Raw genomic sequence first — 27087 nt, forward strand, 5'->3', positions numbered from 1 at the left:
ACTCCGTTGTTTGGTGGTGGCTATGGCGGGGCTTCCACAGAGGCAGCAGGTGGATGAGGGAAGGGGAGGCAGGAGGAGAGCCCCGAGGCAGCCGCCAGTCCGAGTGTCAGGTGAACTGAACTTCAGGTAAGAAGTTATGACCTGCAGTCTATCTGGGTCAGATATGAACTAAGTTTAGGTGGAGTTTATTTTCGTTGTGCTGACTTTTTACTGTCAGTTGCAATAACTCATACTGCGTTCTAGCCAGCTTGGAGTTTTTATACAGCTGTTCGGTTGCTATGATGTTACTGATAGTGAACTTTATTTTATTCATAAGGTTAGTTAGTAGAGTTGCCAACGGCTCCTTAAAAAAATGGAATGGTCCCTCAATCAGAGAAAATATTACGCGTTTCGTATTGAGCTGAGAAGAGACGCAGTTTGTCCCGAACTTCAGCTAGAATGGAAAAAGACACAAAGCTGGATTTATTCTGTCTTTACGCTGCACAGCTGCCTCTTCTCTCATCCTCCCTCTCCTGTTGCTACTTCAATCATGAAACTGATCGATGATCAGCTGATCGGCTTTTCTCTCTTGTTTGTTTATCGCCCACTTTGCGCCAGAAAGACGAAACCAGCAGATGTCGCGCTAAACAACAGCAGCACGTTTAAGCTTGATCGGCTGTTGTTAGAATTTATTTAATATTAATTTCTAGTATCAGCTGATGTTTGCTGGAGCCACAGCTGTAAAGCTGCTGGTCATGATGTCGGTTTGGATATCTGGTGAGAGGGAAACGTGAAGACCACCCACCAGGATCCTTTTTTATGTAGCTGACAGCTGGTAACTGTGCAGGGGCGGGTCTAGCAAAGTTTTGCCAGGGGGCCAGGTAGGGCATTAACAGGGAAAGGGGGCACAAAGAAATACTTTTCTTTCCTATTCTCATTTAAAATATCTAGCTTTTATTAAATAATTATCTAAATCTTACAACCAAAGTTTTTATCTGACGTAAAATGTATAGAAATCATACATATACCAAAAAGACTGTACATCACTGTCACAACAGGGTTTGTTTTCATTCAAAGGCTTTATGGCTTTAATACCTGGTGGGTCGGTCTGTAGTCAAAATGCCCGATTTTCTGTCCCAGTCCAGCCCTGCAGGTTATACTGGCAGTGTCACCATGCCAGCTGAATGTATTTCATCATCAGCCAGTGTTGTTCTTTATCAATATTACCAAAGTTTACCATAAGGCAGCATAGAAAGTATTTACTTGCTTTCAGGTTTTATTCAAATATTAGTCTTTTCAGTTGTTTCTCCACTTTTTTCCTGTTTCAAAATCAAACACCAGTTTGTGAGAAGATTATCTTCTTTTTTTAACAGGCAGAGAAAGTTTTGCATTGGAATGGCTAATTTGTCAATTGTTTGCTACAAATGTTCGTATTTTAATATTCAAAAATGTTTTTGCCCAAAACATATGTGCAGTATATGTCAGTAAAAATACTATGCAAATATTGCTGTCCTTGAATGCTGAGTAAACACTGACAAAGCACTGATTGTATCTCTTGTACTTTATCAACGCAGTATCTAAAAACTTTGCACCGTAGTGGTTAAAATCTCATTCTAATAAGAGTTAAAAGTGCATTTGGTTATTAGGTTTATAGGATTATTGAATTATGGTTAAGGGTTGGTAGAATTTTTTTTTAAAAACATTATCTGCCAATTAAATCTGCCACCCTTCTCCAAATCTGTGCCCCTACCTGGCCCCCCCAACAAAAATTTTCTAGACACGCCACTGATTGTATTTTACACTGCTCAGAAATATTAGAGGAGTACTTGATCACCACAGTACAGCATAAATCAGTTAAACTCCATGTAGGTGGTATGAGGTGCCAATGTCCTGTGCTGACACCCCAACACCATTTCTGTCGGCATTTCCCAGAACACACCAAAATTGGAGCGGCTGTCTCCTTATTCCCCCGAGTAGCGACCAAGACACCAACAAAGAGACCTGTACAAACATAAAATTGTCCAGTTCTAATGAGTCTGTATTTGACATGACCACCTTTACTCTTCTGCACAGCGAAAGGTCACTCTTAGCTTAATTTGTCGTTTCTTTAAGTAGTCTTCAGAAATGGTTCTCCAGGCTTCTTGAGACCATTTCTGAAGATGTGATGAACCGTAATGATCAACTGAAAGTCCAGATGCTTGGTTTAACTACAGATACAATTTAAAACTCGTTTGCTGACCACAAATCTTTTGCAGTTTTCAATACTTGTGTACTATTACTTATGTAGCATAAAGACTTTTACCTAAATAAAGTACGTGAAGATTCGTCAGTTTGCTACACTATTTATCTCTGATCAGATACTCCAGTTACCAGCTGCTGAAACGTCAGTAATGTTGAAATGTACTTTTATATCTTCGCCTTTTGATGTTGGCATTAAGGCACGAAGTCATTATTTTATTTCTTGTTATATTTACAATAAGTTATGCGTATACAAGTGTGTTGTTAATCGATATGAGGGAGGTTATCCACTGATTAGACAATCTGCAACGTTACCAAAATAGATTAAATAAATCGTAGGTTTCTTGAACGCCACATCGGACCGATTATACCCGGAACCAATGCTATCCTGCTCACCACGAGCGTATTTTGGTGCTGCACTCTCGGAATCGCAAACAGCTACGGCGGCATGATTCTCTCGCTGAATCCACAGCTGTCCGTGGGGACGGATAATTTCCCCTGAAAATAAAGTCCTCATTTTACTGTGAGTGTAAATCGTGCTCATGAAAGCTCGTGTCGTTATAAAAATGTGCGGCTGCACATCAGCTTGACAGGCTAACAGCTGAAGCTAACCTATTCAACATATGGGACTCTACTAGACTTCATACTTTGTAGCACAAGTTTTTATTTCTCTACTTTTCTTAGTAAGTTGGAGGCTAGACCTTGGTAGAAACACTGCTGCTTGTCGTTATAATACCGTTATAAAAAAATGGAGTCGCTAACTACAAATACTGACGTGCGACTAACGGTGACCCGGTGTTTCCGCACACTCAAGTCATCCACGGACAGCTCAGACATCATTACGGCTCTTCGGACACTCCACTCCTACTTGGATGAAGGACCGGACAGCACAGCCACCTCAGCTGAGCGTGCAGAGTTCAGGAGAGCTCACTACTCTTCCGCTCTGCAGCTGCTGGTCAGCAACATTCAGGCTGACTGGTTACACCAGCTGACAGCAGCCCAGCGCGCAGAGCTGTGGGACGGCCTCTTCCTCGCAGGACCTCCAGAGCAGGCGCTCCTGGTGCTGATGGATGCAATAGGAGAGCTGAGGTGGGTGGTGCTGGGTGTGACGTGCTTATCATCATCATCTTCTTTAATAACCTTAATGCCTGTGTCTCGCCCCTGCAGACCCACCTCAAATCTGGACCACGTGGTCAGCATCACTGAGAAGTTCCTTCAGCGTGGTCGCCTGGCTGAGCTGCTCTGGTCCTACTGTCTGGAGGCAGCGCCCTCTGACTCGCAGCAGCTCAGAGAGACGCTGCTGGGGCGTATTAGCGCGTTGCCAGACATTACCGCGAACAAGCTACAGCTAAACAACAGAGCTCTTTTCCGTCCTCAGCAGTACTACCCACTGCTGGCCACAGAAATGCTCACTGCCCTGGAGCACACCTGCCAGGCACTCAGAGGTGAAGGGCATCTGTAAAGCAATGATGACACATTATTAGGAATACTACAGTGTGTGCCAGGAGACATCGTAATCTCTCATTCTGTGTGTTTGTAATTTGTAGCTGGAACGGACTGTAATTTGACTTTTGTGGCTCAAACACTTGGAAAAGTGTGTATCCAGGGGCACGGCGGTGAGTTTAAGGATGTATTTGGTTATAGTTGTTTGTCTCTGTACTGCAGGAGTCCTTAAGCTTTTTCAGGTTGAAAGCCAGCCTTCAGAACCTGAAAAAAATTCATACTCACGCTAAATTAAATAAAGATCAGCGCATTAGAAAACTTATTTTTCCTAAAATAAAAATATCAGTTTATTTTTCACCTAGTTTTCCAGTGGCTCTGCTCCCCACACTTTGCAAACCTCTGCAGTGTGTCCTCCCATTGTGCCACAACCTCCTGCATGTCTTTTGCTGTCAGAACATCCTGTTATTACTTATACTCCCCAGCTACTTTATTAAATGCATTTTGCTACTACTAGCTTTGCTCTCTTTTGCCATCAGAACTTGTATAAATTCAGACCATTCTCATTTTTTTTTCTTCACTTTTGTCCTGCTGCAGGTTCGGTCTTGGCTGTGATGGCTCCTCGTCTGTCCGCGTGCACGCGCTCAGACATGGTGTGGCAGAGGGTTTGCTGGAAGCTGCTGGAAAACGTTCCCCAGCGATGGATGGAGAGCGTGCTCACTGGGCTGGTGCAGGCTGTTAGTGGGTGAGACTGTTGCAGATTCAGAGAATCTGGGAAAGTCTTTTTATTTTATCCAGCTGTCAGATCTGTGTTTAATGGCGCACGTTTGTTGTGTTTTTGTTTCTTCAGGCCGGACTCACTGGGCAGGATCATCGGAAACCTAGTGCTGACAAATAAAAAGGCTCAGTTTGTCATCACTCATAAACTTCTGTTACTGCAATATAAGTATGAGGTACTACAGTAACTTCCTCCCTGACAGTTATATGTGTTATGAATATCGTGCTTTAATCTGCGGCTCTTTTCCTAGACTCGTGTTCTGAGAATTATTCTTGGTTACCTCGCAGCAGACAGGGATCGCAGACCTCTTCTTATCCAGGTGGGTGGACGTGAAGTTAAGCAGCCTAATATTATAAACATATTAGAATATAAATAACCACTTCACACCCTCACTCAGCTGTGCTAATGTGTTAGTTAATGATTTTGGTGTTTTCAGGTTTTACGGTCTGTGTCCCAGGCCTGGGCTAACTCCAGCGCAGTGAAACACACGCCTCTGGAGCAGCAGTTATACGTCAGCAAAGCCCTCCTGCTGAGTGTGAGCCTGCTGAAAGACTCTGAGATACAGGAGCTGCGCTCAGGTATAACAAAGCCTTCTGCTTTGTGCCCCTGAGGATGAAATAAACCCTGACTGTTGGTCTGTTTTTGTTTGTTTTTTAATTAAGAAAGACCTCACGGAGCATAAGATCACTTCAAACTCCATTATTAACTATTCTGGAGCTTCTGCATGACCCTTACTAGATGATTTATTAGTTATATATTTTTACATCTTCATATTTGTGCACATTAAATAAAAATCAGTCAGAGTTTTCAGCAGTAAAATTACTACTGATACTAATCAGATACTACAAAACAGCTACTGAAGTAATAAAATACTTGATTAAACTGAAGTCAGTTACACTGACCGGTTGAATCCGTCTCTCTCAGAGTTACTTCAGTGTATGCTTGGCGGCATGCAGACCCACCTTGACAGCAACGTGGTGCGGATCAGGCATATGGGGATGGTGATTGGAGAGTACCTGAGCTCCCGCATGGATATCAATGGAACCAAGCTTAAATTTGAGGTACGGTTCATTTATAGCAGGAGCAAATATAACAAGCCACCACGAGGCAGCCTGTCATTGTTTGTACTGGACTGTGAGGCTCGTGTGTGAGGTGATGCTGTGTCGTGTTCTAGTACGATCAGGACGAAGAGACTCGTGAGCTGCTGTCTCTGTTGGCTCCCGGCGCCTGTGACGAACCAGAGGCTGAGCCCGTAAATAGGTAGGTCGTACTCCCTGTCACTTCTGCTTAAAGATGTAAAAAGATGAAACTGCCAATCAGCTGACTTGCTAAGTGATGAGAATATTATTTTTTAAGGATCCTGAAATGTTTTACCTAAAATTTTAAAAATGATCTGATTCATCTTAAATGTATGCAATATGTATTAAATACAAATACAAAAATATTGTGTCATCTGTCATCTCCAGAGCTGACGGTCCTCAAGAGACAGCTGAGTCAGCTCAGAATGCATCGCAAACTACATCAGGAGCTCAGGCATTAAAAACGGATCCAGACTCTGATCTCGATAGGTATGTCAAGCATTCAGTAAGAATGACATCCTTTAAAGATTTTTTTTTTTTTTTTTAAACCCAACTTTTACATGTTTAGAGCATATATAAAAGTGCACGATTAACCTTTTATCACTCCAGTGACGATGAGCTCACTCCGTACGATATGTCTGGAGATCAGGAGATCAGTAAGGCGTCCCCGCCTCGCTACCTACGAGACTGCCTGGAAAGTATGACTTCACCCATCTCATCCCTGTTTGCCTTATGTGATCACCTGTGTCGTATTCTCACTCCAGCATGTCCTCATGTTTCAAACTTATCTAGTTTTAATATCCTCTGAGGACCCAGTGCGCGTGGAGCTTGCTTTGAAAGCTGCTGAGAGTTTGGTGCGAAAGAACAGTTTTGCAGCCAGAGAGGTACGACGGGAATAAGAGAGGCTCTAAGATTTGAATATTTCCTCTGGAAGATAGGGGTAAAATGAATTGATGTTATAATGTAGGTGTTTTCATTCTTGTTTTCAGATCAGTGTCCAGATGTCCAAAGTCCTCCTTCATATGGACGACAAATACAACATTAACGGCTTCCTGTACCTCAGGCAGGCGACGATGGTGGCTCTCACTGTCACTGACTGTATTCCTGTATGTTTGCCTTCTCTTAACAAACTACACACAGCTCCACAAACTTTCACTCATAACCAAACTGTATTTCTGTGTCCTTTGGTAGGTGGCTCACTATTTAACCACAGAGTTTTACTCCTTGAACTACAGTCTGCGCCAGAGACTTGATATCTTGGAGGTAAAACGAGAGGTCATAGTGGTTATCTGCGTGATGGTCTTTGATCATTGCTACATATCATGTAATTATGGCCTCCATTATTTGATATCACAGGTTCTTGCCTTAGCAGCTCAGGAGCTCTCTAAACCAGTCACTGAAAAGAAAGCTGCATCCATAAGCTCTGCTACAACAGCTGAGTCGACTCCATACCTCGGTGACAACCCTGTTCACTGGCAACAGGTGGTAGAAAAGCGAATCCAAAGCAAGACAAAACGCCTCACTAAGGTACTTCCAGTCTCTCTTGTGATTTGGAATTTGAGTGCAAGCTCACTCTGAAAAGTAATTTTGTGTGTTTTTGCCACAGAAAGTCAACCAACCTGTTACTAAGGCAACACCAAACCGCTACGCCCCTGTTGCCGGGCACTTCTTTTTCCCTCTGCTTAAAAACTATGACAAGTAAGCATGATCCTTGTTTTCAAATCCATGAACTCAGCTGTAAGAGAACATTTGTTTAATACATGATACCTTCCTGCTAGGCCTCAGGTGACCTTTGACCTGTTGGGCAGTGACCACCTGGTACTGGGCAGGCTGATCCACACTTTGGGCCTCTTTATGCATCTAGCAGTCAATGCACCGGTACATGAATTTCTCCTTCTCTGGCCTATTATAGATGCTGTATTTGTTTTACAATGCCTCTGTTATTTTGCTTCAGATAGCCGCACAGATGGGCTGCGCTTTGCTGGACTTTGTGTGGGCAGTGCGGTACCATGCTGACCAGTATGTGTGATTCATTATCTCTGTTTGTCTCTGTAGTGTAACACAGAATAATATCTGTGGACCTTTGTTGTCATCTAACCTGAATTCTGTGTGTTAAAGGATGGTGAGACGAGGCGTCCTCTTCGCTGTTTGCTCTGTGTTTCTGAGCATGCCCAGTCAGAACCTGCTGGTGGACATCAGTGATCAGCTGTTTGAGACCAGGTCTTGGCTGGCAGGTATTAAAAAAAATGTGGTGTGACATTTTAATGACAGAAAAGAAAAAGCCCGATGCCACACCTGCACCTGATAACTGTCAGCAATCTGTCTTTACAAACACACAAAAAGATAGTGCACAGTCATTCACAGCTGGACTGGACATTTCTGGGAAGCTGATGAGGAACCAGGATGTCCTGTAATACAGGGGTGTCCGTGATTTGATTGGCTTTTCTTTTTTTCTTTTTTTTTTTTATCCCAATGGGAATAAAACTCAGAGCTGAGTGATACAGGTCAGAGGGGTCACAACTTCCGTTTTACAGGTTGCAAATTGTCAATACTACTACTAATAATAATAATGTTACTGTCCACAGATGTTGCTGAAGGAGACCTGGATGCAGATTGCAGGAGTCTGGCGGTGCAGAGCCTGGTGCTGCTGGATAAGAGCTTGAAGAAGCAGCTACAGGATCCACAAGCGCCGACTGTGGAGACGTGACACAACGTCAGCAATGCACAATGACATTCTGGGTGTGTGAAAACCCACACATGAAGAGAAATGCGTCTTTAATGTAGATGTTCCTTTAGCTCAGGCATGAATCCTACTTACTGCAGGTGCTGCTTTTTTAAAAAAATATCCTGCAGCATAGTGCCAACCAGAAAACATCTTCTCACACATGCACTAATGGCACATACGCTGGTTTGTGTGTTCAGTGTCCGATTTACAAACCAAATGAAATATTAGATGGAAGATGAAGTTTTCCTTAAATAAAAAAAATGTTTAAAATGTATTAAAATATTTTGTTATGAGGATATCCTTTCTCTGCTTCTTTCCTGTATGGGTACTCTCTGTACTTTGGTTGTTTGTTTGCAGAGGACATCCTGTGAACATTCACATGAATATCACTCTGACAAATAATGGAAATACTATTAGTACTTCCTGTTGTCATGGTCAGAGGAAAGTCCACCACTGCATTGTCTGATAAAATGAAACTACAACGTCTTTTTTATTAGTCTGTTTGAATTCATATGGTTAATTACATTAATTATTTTCATTGTTAAAAAGTTAAAATGTTTTATAATTCAGACAACTGTATTCCTTGTTCTATCTAAAGGTTACACTGACAGTTTTGTACATTAAAAATATTCTAAATTTATTTTTATTGAGAGAAAGTGTAGGGTTTTGTTTTGTTTTTTTCAAATAATTAAATCTGATGATGATGGGAAATGATTGGGATTTCAGTGTTTTGCCATGTATAAATATACTAGTGCTAAACAAGGAAATAAAAATTAAATATGCCTAGGTTTTGACAAAAACTAACAATATGTAGTTTGGTCTTTAAGTTTTTGAATAGAGGCATTTGTTATTTTGTGGGTTTACCTGTGCACGCCACTACTCAGTAGATTCAATTCAAACTATATGACTGAAGTGCAGACTTTCAGCTTTAATTCAAATGAATATGACATTAGCTGGCTTTTATATAAGTAACCAGACAAACTAACGATTTAAGATATAAGGACTGTTTTTAATACTTGGATGAAAATCCTTTCCCCGATTCCATTGCCAAACAGCTGCTGCTTATTTGTGGGTTACTCTCTCAGTTTTGTCTTCAGCAACTAAAAAGCAGCTCTGTTAAGTTGAGATCAGAGCTTTGGGGGTGCTGAGCACCCAGAGAGCTGCCCATCCAGGCAAGGTAAACTGTACTCGTCACGATGAGACTTCTTCCCTGTCTCTGTCGGTCCCTGCATCCTTAAATGTCTCCAGATGTCCCGAGTTCCCTCTGACTGTCTCCTTGGTGCATTTAAACCCCTGTTCCTCCCTGTCCTCGTCGTCTGTTGTATTCATCTCCATTATCAGTCATAATTTTACCATCTCTGTGCAAGTCTGCAAATTTCTTTATTAAATCATAAGATTCTTAAATTCATCAAGTCTCTCTGTGCCTGGGTCCTCGTCACAAAACATGACATCACTGTTTTGTACATTTTAACAATTTAATCCCACATTTTTTGAAAAGATGTAAGAAAACCATCAAATGTGATAAAGGTTATTTAAATGCTGCTAAAGAAGAATGGATTGGAAATTTAAAAAAAACAAACAACATATCCTAACCTTAATTACTGCGGGAGAATAATGAATGATGCTCATAGTGAGTAAAAAGTAAACTGAGTGCATTTTTTGGACAGAGATTCACTTTTAAAGTGTGTGTTTAATATAATACAGATACATAAAAAACACTCCAAACTGTACAAAATATTATTTAAAAAATTACAAAAATGGAGACACCTTGGCCTTTGGTACAATGTATGAAAAGATGTTTACTGCAGATACTACTATGGCTCTGCAGATTTGTTCTTTTCTTTTATCCTATGTCGCCTCACCTTGAGGTTGGTAAATCTGTCGATCACATTTTGGTGGTCAAGTCTCTCAAGCATCTCTTTCTCAACTGACATCACAGCCAGGTGCTGGAGTCTGCTTTGACCCATGGTCCTTCTCAGCCAGGTATGGAGCTGACTCAAGTCACTAAAAGACCTCTCACAGCTACAGCTGCTAACTGGGTTTGTTAGGGCAACCTGAATAACAGTTTTCAGTGTGGGGAAGATCTGATTATCCAGAAGATTGTACAATGTTAACATATCTGGAATGGCACCAGCCTCACTCTTGAGCTTCAAAAAGTTTTTGGCAACTGTGACTTCCTCTGACTGAAGTTCAACATGGTAATGCAGTGCCAGGCCAGGGCTGACAACCCACTTTGTTTTGCAGATTCTGTACAGCAGAACACAACTTCCAGATTGTACGAGTAAAATTAGTTGGTTTTTTCTTTGCCAGTTTAACAGTTTGTGTTGTGCCTGTTAGTACTCCCTGTCTGTTTTCTTACCTGGTTCTTCCTGACCTTGTACTTTCTCCTCATGTTCTCCTCTTTCCTCTCTCCCTCTTTTGACTGACTATCATACACAAATAGATTGTATTCAATTAGATTAAAAAATACTATTAAGATCACTAATAAAAAAAGTCCTCTCTCAGTTTCCTTTTAACCAAAAGGCAAATAACCAAACCACATGTACATCTAATAAAGGACATAAATATTGAAACACTGATCCAACATTATCCTTTATTGATGGATCATTTGATTTCACACTTTTACCTGAATGTGGCTACTTTAAAAAAAAAAGAAGAAAGAAAACACTTCCTCATATCCATTATGAACCTGGCTGCCTCTCTGTACACACACACACACACACACGCACGCACGCACGCACGCACGCACGCACGCACACACACACACACACACACACACACACACACACACACACACGCGCGCACACACACACACACACACACACACACACACACACCATATAGTGCTACATAGGGGGTATGCTGAAAATAGAGGGTGATAAACTGGGAAGGTGAAAACTAGTGAGTGAGTGACAATGAAAAGGCAGTTTTCATACCGCTGTAGCTATAATGGAGCAGACTAACAGCACTAATGTTTCTATTGTTGTCCTCTTCTATTTCATATTGTGCTGAGTGAGCGTGCCATCAGCCTGACCAATAAGAGCCAAGAGTTGCAGTGATAGGCAGGCTGAACCAGCAAATAGCCAGAAACAACTGGTCAGTGCAGCACCGCCTCAGGTACCACATACAGATTTTAACTGGCTTCTGACTTTGTGTGGTGTGGAGTATGCTAGATTTTATATAAATATGGATGAGATTAGCTGGGGATGAACAAAATCTCCTTCAGCAACTATTAAATAGCCAGAAGGGGCCAGACAGTCAATATATTAATTCAGCGTTCCTACAGAACAGACCGTAAAGCATTCCCAAAAAGTCAAAACAATTATTTTAGCAGCTGATTTCTGTACTTAAAAAAACCCCAAACAAACATTTATTATAGCTCTATTATGTAGGTAATGTAGGAGACGTGGACACAAATACACAGAGGGTTAACGAGGGAAGTGGGAGCACACGGGGAACACAGGCGACACTGATAATCATAACGAGACACGGCAGGAGTAACACAACACTGACGGGAGACTATCAAAGTAAAACAGGAAGCACACAGAGACGCAGACCAGATTGGAAGAGAACACAGACATAGCGGGCTGGGAAAACATGGAATAAAACACAAGGAGGAGAAACGAGGCATGGGGGCTGGCAGATACACAGAGGGGGCACACAGGGGGTAAAGTCACGAGGGGAAATCAAATAAGCAACATCTTAACAGAACAACCGAGGGACCCTAAAGCTGACATCAAACAACAACAATACAAGACACACAAAAAACCAGGTAGAAGTCCCAGGACCATGACATGCAGGTGGTTACATATGGTTAAAATGATTCAAATGCACTAAGTATGCATGTTTTTCATATCAATACAGTCCATAACTTGATTACTGTCTGTAGCCCACATGATTAAACACTTTAGTTACATAAAACATGTGAGGTTAGATTTTATCTACTGTATAGCCTGTATAGTAAATTAATATGTAGCCCAATAAGTATAAAATCCAGAAAGCTACACAACATGGGGCGGTTCATTTACAAACACAGTTCTAACTTGAGTTTCACACAGTTTTTATTAGAAAACAATCAAATTGTTAAATGCTTCAAGTACACAAAATGTCAGAAATCTGCACCGTCATGAACAGAAATTTAAACCTAATTTTTCGTGATTTGTTGATTAACCCTCCGAGGTCTAAATCCCACGTTGTGCACATCAACATCACAGATTTGTACAAATAAAATTTATAACAAAGACATGTTAAATATTAAGCACTGGAAACAGCTTGTTGTTTTGTTGCCATAGCGTTTTGTTTTGTCTCCATTTAAAAGATATCAAAATCTGAGCAAACAACTTGATGTCAAAAGAATCTCTGCACATTCCGCAGTCTTTGCTGCTAAAGTGACATCACAGCATTTAAGCATGTTTGAATGAAAACATCAGCATATGAACACAAAACTGAAGAGACACTGCAACCGAATGAAAGCAGACCACTATTTAGTGACATTTGGACGTTTCCCTGAGGATTAACTGCTGTGTAATCTACCAAGAACTAAAGTAAGCTCAAATTTCAGTTTATAAACTCAAGATCATTTACTTAAATATATAAAGCCTGATTTCCCTGCTTGCCAGGACAGTATTTATGTACTTTACATTGTGCAAGACTAGACTATATTTTCCATCATAGAGAGGATGATGTGGATCTATTATTCAGGAAAACAAATGAAGACTTAACTATTTGTCAGCTGATGTAATATTTGACAAATGATACATAAATTAGAAAATGTTCTTAATCATATCTTAGAGTGACAGAAGCTCTTTTTAACACGATTATTTCTCAGATTATTTTGTTCATTTAGGAAAATAGAGAAGACGTAAGTTTTGTTCTCAAACAAACTATTAGAATTTCTGAGAAACTGAGCCTACGTGCACATGTACACGGCTATTTTTGAAAGCGCAGCTTTGTCTCTGCATTTGGGCCTTTCGTCCACACCTAAACAGCAGATTGAGTCACTGAAAGGTGAGATTTTTAAAAAGCACGTTTTTGTGTTCAGGTGTGGACGAGGAAAACGGACATTTACTCAGGCAATGTCAAAAGTGTGCGCCGCTGTTGAAGTCATGCTGTGGCCACGTTATTGTTTACATGAGATCAATTTCTACAATGGCAGATGTAGACAACATACTGTGTCTGTTAATCTTAGTATCTGCAGTTTTTACACGCTTACATCAGACGTGGATTCTACATTCAACACAGACGCTCTCCCAACCCAAATCCTGACGTCGGTTTGGAATAAATGTAATTTTAAAAAATGACATTTATGTATGCTGTATGCATTTAGTCCATTCCAAAGTTGTGAGTCTGTCTTTAGTTATTAACATTTGAAACGATGAAGGCACGTGAAAGTAACACAAAATTAGCTGCTTTTCCAGAAAAAGACAAAAACTTCTCAGAAGTACGTAAGGTTTTATGAGGTTTTCCCACCCAGGCTTCTAGACTTCTGATTGGCCAACATTTCTACACGGTTAAGATTTGGCGTGTTCTTGACAGCGTTTCACTTTGTTTTTAGTGTTTAGATGTGGAAGGAGATATTTTTTCAAAACTGCACATGTGGACTGGATTTTTTTTTTTTTTAAACGAAAAAGGAAAATTGTCCGTTTTCAAACATAGCCGTGTACGTTTGGACGCAGCCTAAAGTCATCACAAAAAAAGCAAATTCTCTGAACATTCTGGGTTGAGGTTTAGTGATCATTGTTGTTTTGTGTTCCTTGTAGTCAAAATGAGTGCAAGTGGAGACGGACCACAAAATAACCAAAACGGTAAGCACATGTACTCAGTCTTGAAATTGATGAAAAACAGATTTTCAGCAGATAGTTATGGATGTTAATTAAAAGATTTAATGATCTTGCAGGCCAACAGGTTAACCCACGAATGTTGGCAAATGGAGATCAGGAACCTGCTAATGGCTTCCTGAACGATCTGTATCTCGCTCTCTGTGATTGTTGTTGCTTTCTACATGAGCTAATAGCTTCAGTACTGGCACAATATGACAATTACCTTTATGGGGACGAAGACGATGACGACGACGACGACGACGATGACGACGACGACGATGACGATGACGACGACAACGACGATGACGGCGACGACGATGACGGCGACAACGATGACGACGACGACGATGACGGCGGCGACGGCGACGGCAACGATGACGATGACGACGACGACGACGACGACAACGATGTTCAAAATATTCATGTGAGGGACAATAATGCCAATGGTGACAACGATGAACAGCACGGGGATCACAATGATGTGGTTGTGATCATTTTCAATGTTGGTGGCATTGAAAATGAGGAGGCATTTGAAGGCCGCATGGATGGTCGCCAGTACATCCCAGAAGAGGACCCTCAGCCAGGTGTTTCCAGGAAGAGGTCTAGAGAGAGGGATGAAGAAGATTTAGGAGCAAACAAAAGAATGAGATGGAGCGATGATGACTCTGAAGTATTTGAAGATGCGCACGAAGAGCTTGAACACGAAACTGGAGGCTCGAGGAAGCGTTCCCGAGAGGATTTTGAGCAAGAAGAGGAATACTTGCCTGTGTGCAAACTTCAGAGGTGTTCAATTGAGTCGACCAGCAGCAATGAAGACTAAGACTACTTCGACGGGTTTTTTCAGTATCCTTTCAGTAATCTGATGGCCTACTCAGGTGATCCTGAATCCTCTATGCTGCAATAAGCTGGGCATACACTGTGCTGCGATTTTTCAGTCGCGTTATTCGGCTCCTGATCAAACTGTAGGATTGACTCGCAGGGGTGAGAAGTTTGATCAAGGCCAAACTCGGGACGATCCCCAAAACGATCGCACGACTGAAAAATCGGCTCAAAATGGGCCAAAAATCGCACAGTGTATGCCCAGCATTAGGCTGCCGGGGGATTCCCATGATGCACTGGGTGTTTCTTCTTCACCCACTATGTTTAATAGACCTCTCTGCACTGAATGGTACTTGTTATTAACCTCTGTCTCTGTTCCATGTCTTTATACTATTTTCCTTGCCCCTCCCCAACCGGTCGCAGCAGATGGCCGCCCCTCCCTGAGCCTGGTTCTGCTGGAGGTTTCTTCCTGTTAAAAGGGAGTTTTTCCTTCCCACTGTCGCCAAAGTGCTTGCTCATAGGGGGTCATATGATTGTTGGGGTTTTCTTTGTAAGTATATCTTACAATATAAAGCGCCTTCAGGTGACTGTTGCTGTCATTTGGCGCTCTTTAAATAAAATTGAATTGAAAATTAAATAGATGTCACTGTGATGATTTCTTCCCTGCATAGAAAGCTTAGACCCAAATGCAGATTCAATGCACATGGTTAAACTATTTATGAGACTTTAGAGAGGGAATGGAGAACGTGGCTCGAGCTAGGAGTGTCAGCAGACAGCAGGAACCAGAGGAAAAGCTATCGAGAGACTGAACACCTGGCTCCTGATGGGAACAATCCAACGGGAATTCTGCAACAGAGGGAGAAGAAGTTGCTGGACGGGTAAGGGAGTTTGAGGGTAGGATGAGTATGTTGGCAGAGGAGACCTAAACACAGGGAAAACGAGGTTAAACACAGGGAAGGAGCACGCCAGAACTGGAGCAGAGGGGAAGCCTAGTTACCACTGGAGATGGCAGAACAAACTGGCGAGGAGTAGCAGGCAGCGCTGGTTTAAGAAGCCCTCCTGCTGATTGTTTGCAGATGAGGCCCAGGTGAGATGCTGGAAACTCCACCTCTGAAGTGTGGACACAGTATCCCCATTCCAAGTGGAAAAGCCCCTCAGACACTTCCATGGTGCATGACAAGAAGGATGAGAAAGCATTCATGGTCCATCCATCCCTCCGTCAGCGTAATGCCTAAAAGTTTATTCAGATGTAAATGTATTACATTTTTAAATAAAGATCATCAGTGTTTTTAATGACGCTGCAGTTCATTCATGTGTCTCTATTGGACAGTGTTGTAGAAGTTACAGAAGACAGGAATCAGTTCCAGCTTGGCCTGACATTTGATCACTAGTGATGTGTGATACCACTGATTTCCTTTCCGATCCCATACCACGTAAAATTCAGGGTGGTATCGACGATACTGCTCCGATACTTTGTACAAAAACTTTACTCTTTTATTGTATCTCAAATTATAGCGTCATAATCATTACAGGACATCAGATTACTTGTTCTTATCACTTAATAATGCAGAATTCATCATATAGAAATCAAAAACCTGAAGTTGTGCACTATGTGAACACCTTGCCTGCCTGCAGCACTAAAGGACTCCCTGAGAGACGTCTGTCTCACCCTAGCAGCACCCGTCCTTCTCCTCCTCTTCAGTTTGCCTCAACATAAGCTCGTCATATTCTGTGATATGATTTACTTTGAGGTGTTTGACAAGGTTAGTGGTGTTGCCACAACACCTCACTTTCTTGCCACATGTATCGCAAACCACGTCTGGGCTGTTTGTGGATGTAAAATACGTGCGCACATGACTCCAGTTACGCTCAGCCATTGTTGTGAGTGCGCACGCCACAGGCTGCCACACATTTATACAGCCGTATTTCACACATGACTATAAAAGGCGGAAGAGGGAGTAGTTCTTTCCAATGTAGACAATCTGAATGATAGTTTCTTTCCACTGTGTTCCTGTTAATGAAAAACTACAATTTACCCCAAAATGATTCAAATATCGATATTTTAATGTGGAAACCTTCTGTTTCCACATCTGGACTTTCTGTTGCTGCCCACGCGGGTGAAACTTTCTTTGAAGTGGCTCATTGAAGTTGTAATTGATAATCAATTCCCACACAATGAGAGAATCCAATCAATTTGTTTATCAGGGGAAAGGTGTGATTTCTTAGGACACTGGAGCCTAACATTAACTGGTTTAAAATTAGCTTATTTCCATAAGAAGAAAAACATACTGAGAAAGAGATCACCAAAATATACATGTACAAATGTGAAATAGTCATATGTAGTGTGAAAGAGCTATTTGACATCTTTAAATTCAAAGTAATGTATAAATCCACTTACATAAAACATGAAAAGGCGGCGCAGCGATGCCCATCTCAGCCAGTGTATGATGGTGGGGCAAGATGGCAGCTTCCACAACATGACGCCAGCTCCTATGTATTTTTAGTAGATAAATGATACGTTTATGTATCAATTTGTTGGAAGATGTAATTACACCTTAATTATGTAATTAGAAGCAAAAATGATTTTTTTTAATCAAATCACCTCAAAAAATTACTGTACTTACTTTCTAAATCATTCTTTACCTCTGAAAGGGGTGGCTGTGGCTCAGGAGGTGGAGCAGGTCATCTACTAATCAGATGGTTTTTGGGTCGATCCCTGGCTGCTCCAGACTGCATGCTAACTGTCCTTGGGCAAGACATTAACCCCAAGTCACTCTCTGATGCATTCATCAGAGTATGAATGTGTGTGAATGTTAGGTAGAAAGCACAGAAAAAGGGCTTCTATGAACAGGTGTGAATGAGGCAACCTGTATAGAGCGCTTTGAATGTTCAGGTAGAGTAGAAAAGCACTGTAAAAATTTCTCTGTGTTGATTTCTTTTGGACCTCAAACATTACTCACCTTGTTGCAGGTTTCTTTATTAATGCTGAAAACCCAGAATGGAAACTGACCTTACTGCTTCCTTCCTTTCCAAACTATTGCGGCTCCTCCAACCAACGGCCGCGGCAGGCTAAACATGAGGACACAGATGACGTGCAACAGTAAACACATGAGATACACCTCTGTACTATTTGCTACTTTTATTCCACATACAACTGTCCACTGTACAAATCGGCACACGGGCTCAAACCATTAAACAAATGCACAGACTGCACAAATAACTGCACCATTTACTATGCCAAATTTCAACATTGGCCTATTGCATAACTTAGTGCAGAAGTATACATAAACCAAAAGATGCATCAAAATGATTCAAGCTGCGCTCAAGCTGCAGTCAACAGAAGGTTTCGCCTCATGCTCACCCTACCTTTCTGCTCATTAACATCAGGTGCCGTGAACAGGTGAGTGCAACCACATTTATCACACCCATTAAATCCTTTTATCTCATTGTGTTTGAATAATTGTAATTCCTTCTACTGGGATCTCAGCCAGAAGTCCATCTTTCACCTCCAGCTCATTTAAATCTCAGCTGCCAGACTTATAACAAATTCAAAGAAATAAATCATCATTCTCCTCCTCACAACCTTTTGGGTATACGATACATGGGTACAAGCCTTGTTACAGATTTGGTCACTTTTTATGAACCAAGTCACTGCCTGCATTCTGCACATCAGACACTCTTAGCTGTCTGTGCAGCCTGGCTCAATGCAAAAAGAAAACAAACCGTTTCGTGTTTTAACTCTTTGAACTTTTCTTTTGTGTTTTTAACTAAGATTTTATTGTGTTCTTTAACACACTTTGTAACTGTTTTGAAAGTGCTAGGCAAATTAACTGTTAACTATTACTGTTATTATTGTTATTGACAGTCTGGAGCTTTGGCAGTATGGAAGGTGGATGCGAGAGGGAGACTTCATGGAAACCACCTTGTAAAACATGAATACAAGAAACCTTTAACTTGCTGCATCTTCAGACCGTCCACACCTGGAGAGTAAGCAGCCTTCGAAGTCCCATATCAAGTGGAAGAGTATGACATTTTTTTAATCAAATACTATTTTTTGTATTTTATTATAGTGATGTGGCAATGCTAGCTCGAGCATCTGTGAGAGGAGATGAGCGTGCGCTGGACAAGTTTAGCTGGAAGGGGGCACCTCTGAAGATGGGGCCACAGGAGGGACTTGGATTCTTTATCTGCACTGCAGATGGTAGGAGTTTGTGATTCCTGTTGGAGTTTGGAAAATTAAATCATTTGTTATTTTCAATGCATTTGACCATACTTTCTTTAAGACACAATTTGTTTTTTCATTGCCTTGTATAATTTTGTCTGAGGCCAGCAGTCTTCTGCAGTCACAGCCCTCAATGTATAAAGGCTGTTTATTTTATTTGTTTGTTCTGTAAATTGCATTGATGATACTTTGCTTTATTTTTGAACAGTTACGAAGAACAGTATGAGAAAAGTATTCATGGTTTTAGAAAGTCTGATTAATCCAGCAGACTTGTTGAAAATTATATCAAAAGTGTATTTTGCCTCTGTGAAGCAGTAATCCTGTGGGAGTCTCCAGAAAGGGGAAAATACAACAAGCTATAATGCTATTGATCCAGAATCCAGTCTGATCTTTAATAAATATGAACACTTTGTGGTTTGAGCTGTCAGATATTCCACTTATTTCATCTTTAATCCCATGTCTTATGCATATAGGTAAAGTCCATAGTGTGGATGAGTATTGTAAGACGAGTGTCCTTCTCAGTGTGGAGGGCTCCATCAAGAAACTTCTCTACATGCTACGTGCTACATAACTATGTTTTGTCTCTTGATGAGACTCTGGGATATGAGAGGGGAGAGATGATCAACTGTGTTTCATACTGTGCAGGCAAAGGCAAAAGTTTGCACAGAATTGTAAATGAAAAGAAGCTTTTTCTTTCCCATCACCATATTCCTGAATGTTTCCAAATGCATAGGTTAAAAAAAAAAAAACTCGTTGCTTTTTTAAAAATTCTGCAACACTCAGAAATCCTAGCAGCTGGCACCACCAATGGACGCATAGCAATGTGGAGGATGGTGGTGCAGTCGGGTAGCAGTAGAGGTGACACTAAGCCCCAGTGGAAACTGCAGACACCAACAGAAATTGGAGGAAATGTCACTCAGCTACAGGTAATGTCTTGACCAGCATTAGTACATTACTTTCGTTTGGTTTAATTACACTTTTATTTTAACTGGAGATTGACAGTAACAACACTGTTTTTCTTTGAGCCAAAATTTCATTGAAGGAAATTTCAATGCAGCTTTGATGCTGGATGGAGACAGCAACGCATTTTAAAACCCTGACTTGGACTGTGGGAATCAAGTCTTTACAATACGCACACACACACACACACACACACACACACACACACACACACACCAGCCTGACCAATAAGAGCCAAGAGTTGCAGTGATAGGCAGGCTGAACCAGCAAATAGCCAGAAACAACTGGTCAGTGCAGCACCGCCTCAGGTACCACATACAGATTTTAACTGGCTTCTGACTTTGTGTGGTGTGGAGTATGCTAGATTTTATATAAATATGGATGAGATTAGCTGGGGATGAACAAAATCTCCTTCAGCAACTATTAAATAGCCAGAAGGGGCCAGACAGTCAATATATTAATTCAGCGTTCCTACAGAACAGACCGTAAAGCATTCCCAAAAAGTCAAAACAATTATTTTAGCAGCTGATTTCTGTACTTAAAAAAACCCCAAACAAACATTTATTATAGCTCTATTATGTAGGTAATGTAGGAGACGTGGACACAAATACACAGAGGGTTAACGAGGGAAGTGGGAGCACACGGGGAACACAGGCGACACTGATAATCATAACGAGACACGGCAGGAGTAACACAACACTGACGGGAGACTATCAAAGTAAAACAGGAAGCACACAGAGACGCAGACCAGATTGGAAGAGAACACAGACATACACTGAAAAAAAATGTTTTGTTCAATTTACTCAATTCTTTTATGACAAGTGGTTGCACGAAATAAATTTGTTTGAATCCAGAAATATTTTTTAAGTACACTGAATTTAATTTAAGCGAGTAAAACCAACATATATCTTTAAGCTACTTTAACTTAACTGTTGTGGATACGACTTAGTTGGAATTACTAATAATATTTGACTAAGGTCGTGTTAAATGTACCAGAATAATTTGTTTCCTTTACACTTATGTCCCAAACTTATATTCAAATCAAATTGTTAATTTCTCTCCATTTCAATTAAGTTAAGTTTACTTAAAAAATATTGCTTACCCTGATTTGTAGTTTTTAAAAACGTCAATAATGAAAACTACAACATTCTTTCACATCATTTATTAATGCAAAATTTGTTGCAAACAGAATAAGAATCCACATCTCTAAGAAAAATTGCTGCAATTTGTATAATACAAATTACAAAACTTTTGCCTATGAACTAGTAGCTTTAAAAAGCTGTATTCAAACAAAACAGAAACAACAGACAAGGGAAATGTTAACCAATGTTTCTCTTCCTCTATTAAAAAAAAAAAAAAAAAAAAAAAAAAACTCCTTACATAAAAGAATAAAATACTGCCAGCAGTATAATGTATCACAATTAGAAACTGATGCATCCACAAACTAACCAGTTTCAGACTTGCTATTCTGCGATCCATATTTAGAAATTGCATTTTAATAAGGTAATTAGACTTAAAATTAAACTTGTGTTTTCCTTACTGCTTATTGACCACTGTCTTTCCATTCTAGTCCTTCCTTGAAGATTCTGAATGTTTTACATATTTTCTGACCTAACATACTCGCTTCAAAACAATTAATAGTCTTTAAAGTGTTACCAGTGTGCTGCAGTGTGGTAATCATGAATGTTTTTTTTTTGTTTTTTTTATCCGGTTGAGTTAACACTGATTATACGCAGGGCAGCAGCTATAACTGAATAATTACAAAGTTGCTCTTCAAGCTACTCAAATGTACCACACGTGAAACATTCATTATTGAAAGTTAAAATGTTCAATCAAAACATAACACAGAACAAATGATGGTTGTACAAGAGTTTCACTCCTATTCGCAAGAGCACCAGTCATTGGTAATTTACATAACAGCATTCTCTTGATGTGTGGTTTTAGAAATCTTCCTATCCAGTAGCAATTTTGTTCTTCAGCCCAAAGACTTTGGGGGAGAGCTTTTCACCATCCAATCCCATCAACACTTTCTAAATGAATTCATAATAGTCCTTCAATTCCTTGGGGAAGGCTAGGTTTAGTGCATAGATTACTCCAAGCATCAATGCACAAGCTTGGGCCAGAGATCCAATGTTGTCCATGACTATCTCCCCTTCAACAAATATTCCAATGTCATCATAATGTCCATTTTGTCCATCCTCCCTGTTGATGACATAAATGCCCATGGTGTGCTTCTTCAGGTCTCTCTGGATATCATCTCCTTCAATGTCCTAAACATTTAATAAAAAGGTAAAAGAAAAAACAATTAACTCTACAATTAAATTCCAATCTAGTCGTGTGTGTGTGTGTGTATATATATAGATGACTTGCTTACAATGACTTACAAAGAACTCCCGAATAAGGCTTCCGTCCTCTTCACCAAGGTAGAGGCAAAGTGCCCTGAGAACTGCTTCCCTTTTCACTTTAACATCACTTTCAGCCTGTTTAAAGAGAGTTGCTGATTAAACCAATTTGGAAAAAAGAACAATGTCTGAAATCCGCAATAAGTAAATTTTATCATATGTCAGTTCAAACATAGTAAATACAATTTATATATGAAATTTCAAAATTTAGATTGTTTGGCTGGTCACCTAAAACGGCTTATTGGACTCACCAGTGACCTGCCACTTAAGACAAAAGAAATCCAAATAGAATTTGCAATATTCAGATTTACCTGTTGCATGATCTGCAAGTGGTGGGCAAGTTTCTGCCCAGAAACACCGCCCTTCTTCTGGAAAACTGTCATCAACTGAGGTGTAATTCTGTCCAACTGTGCCGCGAAGGTCGTCTCCAGTTGAAGTGTTGTAATACACTGGAATTCAGCATTTACCTGTATCACACACACACACACCACACACACACACACAGAAAAAAAGAAGACTGGTGCTTAATCATTGGTATGATTATTTTGTTATTTCTTCATTAAATGCTACAATGCAATTGCCATCACTTCATAAAGCATGATTATCATATGGGTTAGTATACAGTGCATGAAGGATGTTACTACTGTTAATCAAAGAAGAAATGAATGGCATCAGTCCATTTAATGGGTTTAAAGGGTTTTAAAAAGCAGATATTTGTCTGTTTCAGGTGGTTGGCAACACATTTTCCTGTGCTCTTTGTCCACTGGTGGGAGTGTCTCACCTGTGAGGTCAGCGGGGCAGAACTCTGCTGTCAGCAACAGAGAGCAGAGAAAATTTAGATGTGCAACTAAAAACATGCTTGCCATGTAAGCCCCAAACATCTCTGAAATTGCTCTGCAAACTTCAGAGTACTTGTACTTCAGGAGTCCTGTGAGTACCGTAAAGACTCATGTATGCACACAAACCACATTTTTTTTGCAATCTGATCCTCTTTCTCTTGGCTGTTTCCTTCAGGGATCACCACAGTGAATGATCCACCTCCATCTAACCCTATGCTCTGCATCCTCTTAACTCACAAGAACTAAATTCCTGTTTTTCATTTCACTTTCGCAAGTTTTTTTTTTCTTTTGTCCTGGATAAAAGAAATTTAATCATATATATTAATTGATATTAATTAATATCAATATTAATAATCACAAGAACCCTTAAGATGAGATAGATAAACTTGTCCCTGCAATACTGTGACAAATACTGTTGTGATAAATTATGTAAGGAATTTGCATGTACTTACCAAAATAACACCATCTTCTTGAATAAACAGTAACACATAAGGGGAAGAAAATCTGCCAGAAAAGGAAGACAAATAAAAATAAAAAAAAAACTTTAGAAAGACAAACAATTACCGTTTCCAAGCCATTAGTGCATTACTTCATGATACTCCCTTGTAACAAAACAAATCTTACTTGTGCCTCTGTGCAAACTACAGATGGCACGATACCACTTTTTTATGTCCGATACCGATATCATAAATTTGATTATCTGCCAATATGAATCCGATATAGTGTATTTTATAATAAATAAAACTGTTTTTATAAATATTTTACTGCATTTTGTATAAGTTCATACTCAGTTTTAAAAACAAAACATTAAAGCTATTCTGTTATACCTGTATGCAAAAAATACACTGCACCCAAAATATTTTATACTTCAGCAATACTGATCAACCTAAAAAACTTACACCATCCTCCTTATTCAGGTATTCTAAACAGTACATAGAAATATTAAACTAACTAATAGGGCTGCCAACTCCCAGCAAAAATATTAGGAAACCACCCCGCACCCTCCGCCTGATAATGCTTAATTGACGTAATCTACTTTAATGCACAGAAATCAATTATTTTTCTATAATAATTAGATTCAACATTTTTCTTCAATACAGTGGCAGACAGCGCAGACAGCGTACCTTCCCAAAGGAAAAAGTGCTATATGTACTACTATTACTAGGGCATATATTAGACTTAATATTTACTACATACAATAATGGATCTCTATACATTTAACCAGATCGCCACTTTGGTAGTAAGATTTAGAATAATTATTTATTAAAAGCTAGACATTTTAAATGAGAATAAGAAAGAAAATTATGTCTTTGTGTCTCCCTTTCCCTGTTAATGCCCTACCTGGCCCCCTGGCAAAACTTTGCTAGATCCGCCCCTGCACAGTTACCAGCTGTCAGCTACCTAAAAAAGGATCCTGGAGTTATTTGTCTCTCAGAAACAGTTCATAACTTCCCTTCAACTCATTCATGTGACCTAAAATGTAAACCTGTTTCTTCATTACCTGTTCAGCTCTAATGATTCAGTAAAAACTTCTCCTGGTTTCACCTTCATGTTTCCTTCTCACCACATATCCAAACTATCATGACCAGCAGCTATTACGGCTGTGGCTCCAGAAAACATAAGCGGATACTAGAAGTAATATTAAAAAAATTATAGCAACAGCTTATCAAGCTTAAACGTGCTGCTGTTGTTTATCTGCCGTTTTCCTCTTTCTAGCGCAAACTGGGTGAATAACAAATGAGAGAGACTAGCGACAGAAAAGCCGATCACCTGATAATCGATCAGTTTCATGATTGAAGTAGCAACAGGAGAGGGAGGGGGGAGAATGAGGGAAGAAGTTTTAGCTGTTCAGCATGAAGACACCGAATAACTCCAGCTTTGTGTCTTTTTTTCATTCTAGCTGAAGTACGAAACAAATCGCTTCCTTTCCCCCTCAATACAAAACTCCGACAGCCAGTCCAGCTGTGGCTCCATACATCGGTTGTTAAGCTCAACATGAAAATACTATGCAAACATAAAGAGATGAACTTACACACTTGCTTTACTTCTCTGTGTTAGTTTTCTCTGAGATTAAATGCAGCGGTTTGGAAGCACGTAGCGAGGCTTCAAATGCTAAACCAGACCGCTGACAGGTCTCGCACTCAACAGCTCTATCAAGTGAAGCAACTTCTTTTCTGAGTTAATTTCAGTTCTGACAAACATCACTCTCAGTACCTTTTGATCTCACATTTTTGGCAACCACTGAGTTATTCTCCTCCACAGTTTACAACCATTATTTTTTTCTGCACAAAAGACGTTGTGCAACGCCAATCCTACTTATTTCCTACTGCACCCCTGACTGTGCAGGTGCGTTCAGAAGCCCCCTCCCCCGCCCGACTATTCCTTAATGCCAATGTTGTGGCGGGAGGGACGATTTCTCCACTTAAAACTGCAGGCGACTGTACAGTGAACTTTACAGCTAACTACAGAGAAATTGCCTCGTTCCATAATTTGTTAGTACAAAGTGTGCCACCAGAACTAAGCTAAAAACATATGACATTTTAACGCATCAATACAATTACTCTTTTAATAGAGCAGTAGCTAATAGAGCACATAGCTAGCTTAAGTCAAATCACAACAAAGTTCAGAGGTGTACAACTACTTAGACTTCTTTCTCCATGTGCACACGTCTTAAAGAGTCAACATGCTTTGACTGAGGTAAAAAAAACTAAAACAAAAACGACCGTAAAAGGTTTACTTACCGAAGCTAGACCACCTTTATATGAAGTTGTGCGATTAACTTGAGCCTGCTTGCAGCACACAAAGCGTCCACTTTTTCAGTCCGCGCGCAAAATGGTGGCCTGTCCTAACGCATGCGCAAAATGGCCCAGCAGGATGCTATGAAAAACATACTTAAGCATTTTGAGCTACATTTAATTAACTAAAATTAATTGGATTAAAACGCAGGGAATGTATTCTGGAGTTACTCGAATTATATATGTAGACAGGAATTACTCATTTGAATTGAAAAGATATACCAAAATATAATATGCTATATTTAAAAGGAGACAATATCACTTTTTTCAGTGTAGCGGGCTGGGAAAACATGGAATAAAACACAAGGAGGAGAAACGAGGCATGGGGGCTGGCAGATACACAGAGGGGGCACACAGGGGGTAAAGTCACGAGGGGAAATCAAATAAGCAACATCTTAACAGAACAACCGAGGGACCCTAAAGCTGACATCAAACAACAACAATACAAGACACACAAAAAACCAGGTAGAAGTCCCAGGACCATGACATGCAGGTGGTTACATATGGTTAAAATGATTCAAATGCACTAAGTATGCATGTTTTTCATATCAATATAGTCCATAACTTGATTACTGTCTGTAGCCCACATAGGGTTGCCAACCGTCCCTTAAAATACGGAATCGTCCCGTATTTCGAAACAAAAGTACACGTCCCGTATTGAGCTAATAAGGGACGCACTTTGTTCCGTAATACAGTGAGAATCAAAAGTAGTCTATAAATGTTAATGGAATTAACACTTTGTTTGAAAACATAATTCCCAGCCCCTCTCCTGCTTTGTGACCAATGAGCTGACAGCACACTTATGACAATTCGAGTATGACAATTCAGATTACCGCTCATCTCATTGGTCGAGGAAAGGTCGCTTGCGGAGAAAATACCGGAAGACAACAGATGACCACAACAAGAAGCATGGCCAACAGGGGAACAAACGCCGTCACTGCGGTGCAAGTCTCGGATGACAGTACACCTAAAGCTGGGCAAACACTGTGCGA

At 40.3% G+C, this 27087-nt stretch overlaps 3 protein-coding genes and 2 long non-coding RNA genes across 6 annotated transcripts; 3 read left to right on the forward strand and 2 right to left on the reverse strand.

The window, feature by feature from the left end:
• The first annotated feature begins 2596 nt into the window (after positions 1-2596).
• On the forward strand, positions 2597-8535 carry telo2 (TEL2, telomere maintenance 2, homolog (S. cerevisiae)). The gene is made up of 20 exons (XM_085284249.1): positions 2597-3306; positions 3385-3662; positions 3765-3833; positions 4255-4402; positions 4508-4610; positions 4686-4754; positions 4872-5013; positions 5360-5496; positions 5610-5695; positions 5902-6003; positions 6124-6212; positions 6307-6398; positions 6504-6620; positions 6706-6777; positions 6871-7041; positions 7121-7212; positions 7293-7392; positions 7469-7533; positions 7633-7748; positions 8100-8535. Exons 1-20 carry the CDS (start codon positions 2966-2968, stop codon positions 8219-8221), a joined length of 2511 nt encoding a protein of 836 aa, XP_085140375.1. The 5' UTR covers positions 2597-2965; the 3' UTR covers positions 8222-8535.
• Positions 8536-12636: 4101 nt separating this feature from the next.
• Positions 12637-15514, forward strand: LOC146568284 (uncharacterized). Its single transcript, XM_085284251.1, has 3 exons — positions 12637-12783; positions 13999-14043; positions 14136-15514. Exons 2-3 carry the CDS (start codon positions 14004-14006, stop codon positions 14876-14878), a joined length of 783 nt encoding a protein of 260 aa, XP_085140377.1. The 5' UTR covers positions 12637-12783; positions 13999-14003; the 3' UTR covers positions 14879-15514.
• LOC146568285 (uncharacterized) lies at positions 15446-18162 on the reverse strand. Its single transcript, XR_014893593.1, has 5 exons — positions 17838-18162; positions 17502-17623; positions 17276-17367; positions 15875-16108; positions 15446-15799 (listed from the first exon to the last, which is right to left on the reverse strand). It is a non-coding gene; the product is annotated as an uncharacterized LOC146568285 (long non-coding RNA).
• A 559-nt stretch (positions 18163-18721) lies between these two features.
• LOC146568286 (uncharacterized) lies at positions 18722-19652 on the forward strand. The gene is made up of 3 exons (XR_014893592.1): positions 18722-18864; positions 18948-19078; positions 19573-19652. It is a non-coding gene; the product is annotated as an uncharacterized LOC146568286 (long non-coding RNA).
• A 1479-nt stretch (positions 19653-21131) lies between these two features.
• LOC146568287 (uncharacterized) lies at positions 21132-26171 on the reverse strand. 2 transcript variants are annotated; one of them, XM_085284252.1, is made up of 5 exons: positions 26042-26171; positions 23753-23804; positions 22773-22928; positions 22444-22539; positions 21132-22329 (listed from the first exon to the last, which is right to left on the reverse strand). In XM_085284252.1, the coding sequence occupies exons 3-5, from the start codon at positions 22842-22844 to the stop codon at positions 22090-22092; spliced, it is 408 nt and encodes a 135-aa protein (XP_085140378.1). In that variant the 5' UTR covers positions 22845-22928; positions 23753-23804; positions 26042-26171; the 3' UTR covers positions 21132-22089. The 2 variants fall into 2 exon arrangements, with proteins under 2 accessions (XP_085140378.1, XP_085140379.1); XM_085284253.1 differs by having other exon boundaries at positions 22773-23266.
• Between the last annotated feature and the right edge of the window lie 916 nt (positions 26172-27087).

This window comes from Mchenga conophoros, linkage group LG8, assembly GCF_057382185.1.
Source record: "Mchenga conophoros isolate Kocher_MC1m ecotype Shallow Benthic linkage group LG8, M_conophoros_male_GT1.1, whole genome shotgun sequence".
In the NCBI taxonomy this organism is placed as follows: Eukaryota; Metazoa; Chordata; class Actinopteri; order Cichliformes; family Cichlidae; genus Mchenga; species Mchenga conophoros.